Source organism: Phoenix dactylifera, chromosome 4 (assembly GCF_009389715.1).
Source record: "Phoenix dactylifera cultivar Barhee BC4 chromosome 4, palm_55x_up_171113_PBpolish2nd_filt_p, whole genome shotgun sequence".
Taxonomy (NCBI): Eukaryota; Viridiplantae; Streptophyta; class Magnoliopsida; order Arecales; family Arecaceae; genus Phoenix; species Phoenix dactylifera.
Window position 1 is genome coordinate 31,885,160 of NC_052395.1, and position 10,362 is coordinate 31,895,521.

Below are 10,362 nucleotides of genomic sequence, written 5' to 3' on the forward strand. Positions count from 1 at the left end.
TGCTTGCTTCCCACTTCCAATCCCCCTCTCGCCCAGCTCCAGCACTCCTTTTCCTCCTCTTACGGCGCGGATGGCAAATATAAAAGCGACAGACACCAACCATGAAATGAACAGCTATAATGTTGGGAAGAGAGAGATGTCCGGAGTACTTCGAGATCTTTTGTATTTCGACTTTATAAGATATATCTGTATCTGTGATTATGAAATGCCCGCTTTAGCAGGAAAAAAAAAAAAAAACTACTATAATGCTATAGTAGGCTGCTTTTGGCCGGGCATCACTTTCTCTCACTTATGGTATTGATGAGAAGGCCCACTCCAAGCTAGATTTTTTTTAATCAAAAAAGCCCCGATGCAGTTGGTCGGCGGAAAATAACTGAGCACTGCCATCTTCTCAACAGCTAGATGGGAATGATTCATCTCCTTTCGCAATATGCACCGTTGGATTGCGCAGCACTTTGCGAACTGTTTAAAATATGATCTAATGATTGATGTCGTAAACAAAAATCAATTATCTTTTTATGACCCGAACGGCCGAACCCCCCCCCCATGATTGATGTCCTTTGAACAATCTTTATACTTTTCTCCGTTTTTGTATGTTATGTTTTCTTTTTATGTTATGCTTTTCTTTTTGGAATGCCCCCTTGACCTCTTTAGAGCCGCCCTTGTCGTTTCGCTCCTGCGATGAAACGGGGCTCACTTTGCATCGTTTTCTCATCAAAAAATTGCCGTCGAGGACGGGAGAAATGAGCCACGGTGGCCGCGGCAGTACGTCTGAGGTAAATCATGGGTGACTTAAAAAAATAATATATCCAATAAAATGTATTCATTTACGAATAATAATCTTATTCAAAATAGCCACAAGCGTTCTGTTCTCATACAAGTCACCATTACACAATCAAAATGGGAAAAAAAATGATCCGCTCAACCCAGACTGTAGGAATCTCCTGTTAAGTTGGGTGCATGGCAGGTTAAGATTGGCGATGCTCTGGATGGATTGGACGCCGGCTCACAAGACTTTGAGCCTGTCACGCCCCGGACCCGGATCCGTGACACGGCCGTGCTATTGCCGACTATCGCATACAGTAGCACGCAGCCTCATACAGGGGTAACAGGTAGCCAAAAGGATTCAAACTTATATATATATATATTAAAAGTTTTGCAGTACAACCTTCAAGTTTGAATCCAAAAATACAGAACTTCTAGGCTATTCATATGTACAGAAGTATATAAGCTTCTCCAAAAATACGAAGCTCTGTAACAAAATAAAAACATGTCTGATGGCGATCACTGGTGAGGATCTGAAAGAAAACGAAACATAAACAGATGTGAGCTACACGGCTCAGTAAGTAATCCTGCATAATCCTACCGGATCAACCAGTAGACTAAACATGTAAATCAGGGTTTTGAGAAGCTGACATGCATGTTTATCTAAAAAATCATCCTGGCATAATAAGTATGCAATTTAAACAAAGCAGTAGTGCAAATCACAAAATTTTTCATAAAATATGCATATGAAACCGTGCCCCCAGCATGCCGTGGTCCTTTTTCTCTCGGATGCTACTGCGAAGTCAGACTCGACCACTGGCGGGGCCAGCTCAGTTACTATTCAGCCACTGGCGGGGCAGCTCAGTTACTATTCAGCCACTGGCGGGGCAGACCCAATTCCAATTCAGCCACTGGCGGGGCAGGCTCAGTTACTATTCAGCCACTGGCGGGGCAGCTCAGTTACTATTCAGCCACTGGCGGCTCAGTCATTCTCAGTAGCATCTTTGAGCCCATTATAGTGCCTCTGGGGCTAGCTAAGACTTTATAAACTTACATGCATGATTAAAATATCAATATCATCAGGTTGCATACATAGCCATAGCTTCTGGGATCATGCAAGTTACTTATGCATTGTAACATATCATGCATGAAACATATGTACTTAAAATAAATGCTTAGGAAAACATTAATAACATGACATGATCTATAATAGGATTAGAACAGGTTACTTACAGTGATTCGCCTTTCTCCTAGGTCTCCTGCGTCCTGGTGACGTGTCCTAAGTCACCTACAATCATGTCATAATAACAATATATTATTTCCTTTTCTATCTGAAATTTAGCCCAAGCCTAATTCCTCTGTATTGGGGTCTTGGCTGGGCTCATAAGTCTTAATTGGCCTTCCGATTGGCCACTAAGCTTAATTCCCAGCTTAATTGGGTTTAATTTCGGGTTTAGGGTCACTGTGACCCGTTTGGGCCTGAGTCAGGGTCAATCCGGGATCAATTTGGCCCCCAAATTAATTACATTGGCTTAAATTGGGCTTTAATTTTGGTTTAATTTATAGTCTGGCTTGTCCAGACTTAGCCCAATTTGATTGGGCTCGGGTTTAGTCAAATTTGGCTAAACCCTTTCCCCTTTTTTTTTTTTTTTTTTTCTTTTTCTTTTTCTTTTTCTTTTTCTTTTTCTTTTTCTTTTTCTTTGGGCTTAACGGGTTGCGGGTTCGGATTCGGATCCGACCCGCGAACCCGTTATCGGGTTCTTTCTCCCCCCTTCCAGAGGCTTCCGCCTCTTCACCTTCCCGACCCCCTCTCCCTCATCCGGCCGCTCTCTCTCTCTCTCTCTTTTCTCTCCGTCGTCTCCACCGAAACCATACCTCCGGCCGGCCCTCCGGCTCCCCTTCTTCTCCTCCGGCCAGATCTGTGGCCTTCCCCCTCTCGGTCACTCCCTCTCTTTCCCTCTTCTCTTCTTTGTCTCTACCGAAGCCCATGCTTCCGGCCCTCTTCTCCGGCTCCCCTTCTTCTCCTCCGGCCAGATCTGTGGCCTTCTTCTTCTCCTCCGGCCGGATCTGCCGCCTCCTCCTCCTTCCGACCTTCACCGAACCCTCCCCGGCCAGATCTACCAGCCCGGAGTGGTGCTTCCCCTTCGGGGCGGCGACGGTGGGAGGCCGGCCCTTTCCCTCTCCTTCGAAGTGATGCCGGAGGAGAGGAGAAGAGCCGGGAGGTGGGATCGAGGCCGATCTCCTCCGGGAGAACTTCTCCGGCTCCGACCACGGCGAGGTAAGGCCGTGGTCCGCGGTAAGTGCCCCCTCTCTTTTTTTTTTTCTTTACTTTGTTCTTCTTCCTCTTCCGTTTTCTTCTTCTTTTTTTTTTTTTTTTTTTTTTTTTTTGTGGGAGTCTCGCCACCACCTCTCGGCCGGCGGAGAGGTGGGGCTCGGCTGGGGCTCGGCTGAGGCTGGCGGCCTTGAGGCCGCGTTGGTCGCCGGCACGGCAGACCCGGCGGCCCTTGGCTGCCCCTCAGCCCTAGGGCAGCCACGGCCGGGGCCTGTCACCCGCAGGCCGAGTCCGGCTGGGCTCGGCCCGGGTGGCGTGGGCTCGGCTTGGGCCGTTCTCAGGCCGGCCCGCGGCCTGTTGGTCCGGCCCGCAGCCTGTGGGTCCGGCCCACGGCCCTCCTCCTGTTCTTCTCTCCCGTGCCAGTCTCCTTCTCTCTCTCTGTGCCAGTCTCCTCCCCTCTGTTTCATCAGTGAAACAGAGGGGAGAATACCCTACAGAGGGGTATCTCCACTCCCTAAAACTTTATTATTTAACCTAAGGGCCACTTACCTGGATTTTTGCTGGTTACCGTTGGGCCGTTCCTCCCCCTCGTAGTCCCTCCTTCCTCTTGGAGCTTCAGGGCTCTTCCGCCTTAGGCTCCAGGGCTTCGGCTCTCTCTCTTTCAGTGTTTCTTGGGGGCCTCCGACTTAGGGTTGCCGGCAGGGACTTAAATAGTGTTTAGAAGATGAGACCCCCCTCTCTGAGAGGTCCCATCCGCTCCATGCCTCCCCTCTCCGGGAATGGCCGCCGCCCCCTCTGTCTCCGGTGCGCCGGCATGACTGCCAGCAGGGGTGGGGGTCACCCTTCCCTGTCGGTCTTATCCCTTCGTACTGGCTACAGTATGATTTTTTTTTTTTTTTTTTTTTTTATAATAATCATTATACTGGCTACAGTAAAATTTGGGCCCAACCCTTAACTGGGCCTATTTTTCTATTGGGCCTAGTAGGTTGTGGGCCCGGACATTACATTCTTCCCCCCTTAAATAAATTTCGTCCTCGAAATTAAACATACCTTGGTTCTCGAAGAGCTGAGGGTAGCGTTGTCGCATCTCTTCCTCCAATTCCCAGGTAGCTTCCCTTTCAGTGTGGTTGGTCCACTGGACTTTAACGTAGGGAATGGTGCGCCTTCGGAGGATTTGCTCTTTTCTGTCTATGATGCACAGGGGAGCCTCCTCATAGGTTAAATCTTTATTTAATTGCAGAGGTTCATGTGGTACCACATGGCTGGGATCCGGGACGTACCTCCGTAACAAGGAGACGTGAAAGACGTTGTGTACGCCTGATAGCTCTGAAGGTAGGGCCAATTTGTAGGCAACTTTGCCTATTCTAGCAAGAACCTCAAATGGGCCAATGTAGCGAGGACTTAATTTGCCGTGTCTTCCGAATCGGGTAATACCCTTTGATGGTGAAATTTTAGGAAGACAAAGTTCCCCTCCAAAAATTCCGAGGCCCTTCTTCCTCTGTCAGCCCATCTTTTCTGTCTATCCTGGGCAGCCTGAAGCCTTTGCTTAATTAGTAGTACCTTGTCTCTGGTGTGCTGGACCAGTTCGGGTCCTAGCATTTTTCCGCTCCCCGACGTCATCCCAGTGTAAGGGGGATCGGCATCTTCTCCCATAGAGAGCTTCGTATGGGGGCCATCTGGATACTGGAATGGTAGCTATTGTTATAAGCAAATTCCACCAGTGGTATGTGACTATCCCAGTTTCCACCTAGGTCCACAGTGCAAGCCCTCAGCATGTCTTCCAGAGTTTGGATTGTCCGCTCTGACTGGCCGTCAGTCTGGGGGTGGTATGCTGTACTGAGGCCTCAGTCCGGTACCCATGGCCTTCTGAAAGCTTTCCCAAAATCTGGACACGAATCGGGGGTCACGATCAGAAATGATGCTCACTGGTACTCCGTGCAGGCGTACAATCTCATCGATGTATAATTGGGCCAGCTTGTCTAAAGGAGTACCAATTCTGAATGGCAGAAAATGAGCTGATTTTGTAAGGCGATCAACAATCACCCACACTGCATCATTCTTTCTCACCGTTTTGGGGAGTCCTGTAACAAAGTCCATCGTGATGTGCTCCCACTTCCATTCAGGAATTTCTATTGGTTCCAGCAACCCTGCTGGCCTCTGGTGCTCTGCTTTTACTAGCTGACAGGTCAAGCATCGGGCCACAAACTCAGCTATTTCTCTCTTCATCCCCTTCCACCAGTAATGTTCCCGAAGGTCCCGGTACATTTTAGTACTGCCTGGATGAATAGAGAAACGGGATTGGTGGGCTTCTTCCATGATTTCCCTTTTTAGGTCAACATTTGCCGGTACACACAGTCGGTGGCCAAACCTTAGAGTGCCATCTGGGTGCATTTGGAGTTCGGGTCGCAACCCTTTCTCCACTTCATCCTTGAGCTGACAAATGTGCTCATCAGACTGCTGGGCAACCTTTATTCTATCAATCAAGGTTGGTTGTATACTCAAGGCCGCCAGCAAAATTTTTGTAGTTTGGGTAACCACCTCAACCTGCATTTCATCGAGATCCTTCTGAATCTGTGGTTGAGTGGTGAGTAAAGCGGCGGAGCTTATAACTGACTTTCTGCTTAGGGCATCCGCCACCACGTTGGCCTTTCCTGGGTGGTATTTAATACTCAGGTCATAATCCTTCAAGAGTTCCAACCACCTTCTTTGCCTCATATTCAATTCCTTCTGGGTGAATATATACTTCAGGCTCTTGTGGTCGGTGTACACATCACAGTGTTCGCCATACAAATAATGTCTCCAAAGTTTCAAGGCGAACACTACTGCGGCCAACTCTAGGTCATGTGTCGGGTAATTCTGTTCATAGGGTTTCAGCTGTCTCGAGGCATAGGCTACCACCTTGCCATCTTGCATCAGCACACAGCCTAGCCCGTTCTTGGAAGCATCACTGTAGATGGTAAATTCTCCAGTTAAGGACGGTAATGTCAAAATTGGGGCAGAAACTAACCTTTGTTTAAGCTCCTGGAAGCTCCTCTCACACTTGCCGTCCCAGATAAACTTGGCCCGTTTCTTAGTCAACTGGGGTCAAGGGGGTAGCTATTTTGGAGAACCCTTCCACAAATCGCCGGTAATACCCGGCTAATCCCAAAAAGCTTCTTATTTCCTTGGCGTTGGTGGGACGAGGCCAATCCACCACCGCTTCTATCTTCTTGGGGTCCACTGACACTCCTTCCTTGGAGATTATATGGCCGAGGAACGCCACACTGTCCAGCCAGAACTCACATTTGTTCAGCTTGGCGTACAGTCTCTTCTCTCGAAGGATTTGTAGCACTACCCCCAGATGGTCTTCATGTTCCTTCCGACTCTTTGAGTATATCAAAATGTCATCGATAAAAACTATCACGAACTGATCCAAATATTGTTTAAAGACTCTGTTCATCAAGTCCATAAATGCAGCCGGGGCATTGGTCAGTCCAAAAGGCATAACCAGAAATTCATAATGCCCATACCTGGTTCGAAATGCAGTTTTGGCACATCCTCAGATTTGATCTTCAGCTGATGGTAGCCTGACCTCAAATCTATCTTGGAGAAGACCTGGGCGCCTTGCAGCTGATCAAACAGGTCATCGATCCGTGGTAGGGATATTTGTTCTTTATGGTTATCTTGTTCAATTCCCGGTAATCGATGCATAGTCGCATACTCCCGTCTTTCTTTTTCACAAATAGGACAGGAGCTCCCCATGGCGACGCACTGGGCTGGATGAACTTTTTATCCAGGAGTTCTTGTAGTTGTACCTTCAATTCCCTTAACTCAGCAGGGGCCATCCGGTAAGGAGCCTTGGAGGACTGGCCCTCTCCTGGTGCGAGGTCGATTGTGAATTCGATCTCTCGGTCTGGGGGTAATCCTGGTAATTTCTCCGGGAAGACATCCGGATATTTTTCTGACTACTGGAATATCTTCCAGTTTGGTCTCTTTCTGGGTATCCATTACACAGGCCAGATAGGCCATACACCCTTTTCTCACAGCCTTTCCAGCTTTCAAGGCAGAAATAAAGTGTAGTGTAGGAGCATCTTGAAGGGGTATATCGCCCTGAAAGAAAAAATTCTTGCTCCCCAGGTATCCGAAATACCACCCTCTTGTGGTAACAATCAATGTGGGCGTGATACTGTGACATCCAGTCCATGCCCAAGATAATATCAAAGTCTTGCATGTCAAGCTGTAAAAGATTTGTCTCTAATTCTTTTTCCCCTATCTGAACTATGCAATCTTTATATTTAATGTCAACAATTGCGGTTTTCTGAAGGGGTGTAGCAACATGCCATGGTTCCACTAATTTCTCAGATGTGCTATGTAATTGTCTGGAAAAGCTAACCGACACGAAAGAATGCGTAGAACCAGAATCAAATAGAATGAGGGCAGGAATCAAGTTGACCAGAAGTGTACCTGTCACCACTTGATCGCTAGCACTGGCATCCTGTCGAGTCAGTGCGAAAACCCGAGGGTTACCCCTCGATCTCTGGTCCTCTGGTGCAGTATGTCGGGGCTCGTCCTTCTTTCGGCTAGGGCAGTTGCGGGCGATGTGTCCTGTCTGCCCGCAAGAATAACAAGCTCCGGTCTTCTTCATGCAGGTACCCCTGTGGTTTCCGCCACAGGTGGGGCAGCCTCTGCTCTGTCTCTTCTTGGGCACAGCCCCCTTGCTGCCTCCAGCCCCACTACTCGGTGCTCCTGATGACCGGGTCCTCTTCAGGTCCTCCCTCTCTCTCCCGGACCGTATCAGGTCAGCCTCAACCTTCAAGGCTCGGTCCGTACATCTTTGTAGCTTGAGAATAAATGGGAGGATATTCGGGACCGAATCCCGTACCTCAATCCCTGCTCAACCGGTTCACCTTACTTCTCTCATCCTCCATGAACTGGGGGCAAAATCGTCCCAGTTCGTTAAATTTATTGGCGTACTCCAGAACGGACATCTGGTCAGTCTGGGTTAGTGTCAAAAACTCATTCTGCTTCGCCAGGTGCACTGAGTCCGGAAAGTATTGATTGTAAAACATCCCCTTAAAGTCCCTCCAGGTGAGTCTGTCAACGGCATAAGCCGTCTCCATGGCCGTCCACCAGTATTCGGCGTTTCCTGTCAGCATAGAGGTCGCCAGCCGGACTGTCACCTCATCAGGAAAGTGGAGGGCTCGGAACATCTTTTCTATCTCCCGGATCCATGTTCCAGCCGCCATAGGGTCAGACCCACCCTCAAAGGTCGGGGGGTTCAGTCGGCGGAACCTCTCATAGCAGGAGTCTGCTGATGGCATAGCGGCCAACTGCATCATCTGCTGCTGTTGCAGCACTTGCGCCATAAGCTGATACACTCCGGCTAGGCCTGCCTGACCTGCTGCAGACCGTGGAGTATCCGGGGAAACTGACCGCTCGCTGGGGCTCCGGGGAGGGTGGTCTCCGGTCGTCATCCATATCTTCCTAATGATCACCTAGCAGTCAAAATTTTTTTAAAGTGAGGTTATGATAACTAGCATATTATAACATTTTCTATAACGGTGACATTCTTAACTACCCTTTTCCTTAGGCATTTTAATGGTTATTCTATTGTTTAACCTAAGGCTCTGATACCACTAGATGTCACGCCCCGGACCCGGATCCGTGACACGGCCGTGCTATTGCGACTATCGCCTACAGTAGCACGCAGCCTCATACAGGGGTAACAGGTAGCCAAAAGGATTCAAACTTATATATATATATATATTAAAAGTTTTGCAGTACAACCTTCAAGTTTGAATCCAAAATACAGAACTTCTAGGCTATTCATATGTACAGAAGTATATAAGCTTCTCCAAAAATACGAAGCTCCTGTAACAAATTAAAAACATGTCTGATGGCGATCACTGGTGAGGATCTGAAAGAAAACGAAACATAAACAGATGTGAGCTACACGGCTCAGTAAGTAATCCTGCATAATCCTACCGGATCAACCAGTAGACTAAACATGTAAATCAAGGTTTTGAGAAGCTGACATGCATGTTTATCTAAAAAATCATCCTGGCATAATAAGTATGCAATTTAACAAAGCAGTAGTGCAAATCACAAAATTTTTCATAAAATATGCATATGAAACCGTGCCCCCAGCATGCCGTGGTCCTTTTTCTCTCGGATGCTACTGCGAAGTCAGACTCGACCACTGGCGGGGCCAGCTCAGTTACTATTCAGCCACTGCGGGGCAGCTCAGTTACTATTCAGCCACTGGCGGGGCAGACCCAATTCCAATTCAGCCACTGGCGGGGCAGGCTCAGTTACTATTCAGCCACTGGCGGGGCAGCTCAGTTACTATTCAGCCACTGGGCGGCTCAGTCATTCTCAGTAGCATCTTTGAGCCCATTATAGTGCCTCTGGGGCTAGCTAAGACTTTATAAACTTACATGCATGATTAAAATATCAATATCATCAGGTTGCATACATAGCCATAGCTTCTGGGATCATGCAAGTTACTTATGCATTGTAACATATCATGCATGAAACATATGTACTTAAAATAAATGCTTAGGAAAACATTAATAACATGACATGATCTATAATAGGATTAGAACAGGTTACTTACAGTGATTCGCCTTTCTCCTAGGTCTCCTGCGTCCTGGTGACGTGTCCTAAGTCACCTACAATCATGTCATAATAACAATATATTATTTCCTTTTCTATCTGAAATTTAGCCCAAGCCTAATTCCTCTGTATTGGGGTCTTGGCTGGGCTCATAAGTCTTAATTGGCCTTCCGATTGGCCACTAAGCTTAATTCCCAGCTTAATTGGGTTTAATTTCGGGTTTAGGGTCACTGTGACCCGTTTGGGCCTGAGTCAGGGTCAATCCGGGATCAATTTGGCCCCCAAATTAATTACATTGGCTTAAATTGGGCTTTAATTTTGGTTTAATTTATAGTCTAGCTTGTCCAGACTTAGCCCAATTTGATTGGGCTCGGGTTTAGTCAAATTTGGCTAAACCCTTTCCCCTTTTTTTTTTTTTTTCTTTTTCTTTTTCTTTTTCTTTTTCTTTTTCTTTTTCTTTTTCTTTGGGCTTAACGGGTTGCGGGTTCGGATTCGGATCCGACCCGCGAACCCGTTATCGGGTTCTTTCTCCCCCCTTCCAGAGGCTTCCGCCTCTTTCACCTTCACGACCCCCTCTCCCTCATCGGCCGCTCTCTCTCTCTCTCTCTTTTCTCTCCGTCGTCTCCACCGAAACCATACCTCCGGCCGGCCCTCCGGCTCCCCTTCTTCTCCTCCGGCCAGATCTGTGGCCTTCCCCCTCTCGGTCACTCCCTCTCTTTCCCTCTTCTCTT

At 47.9% G+C, this 10,362-nt stretch overlaps 1 protein-coding gene across 1 annotated transcript; it reads right to left on the reverse strand.

Annotated features, from left to right (window-relative positions):
* Nucleotides 1-7,899: 7,899 nt before the first annotated feature.
* Nucleotides 7,900-8,490, reverse strand: LOC120110693. The gene has a single exon (XM_039126285.1). The coding sequence runs from the start codon at nt 8,488-8,490 to the stop codon at nt 7,900-7,902; it is 591 nt and encodes a 196-aa protein (XP_038982213.1).
* Between the last annotated feature and the right edge of the window lie 1,872 nt (nt 8,491-10,362).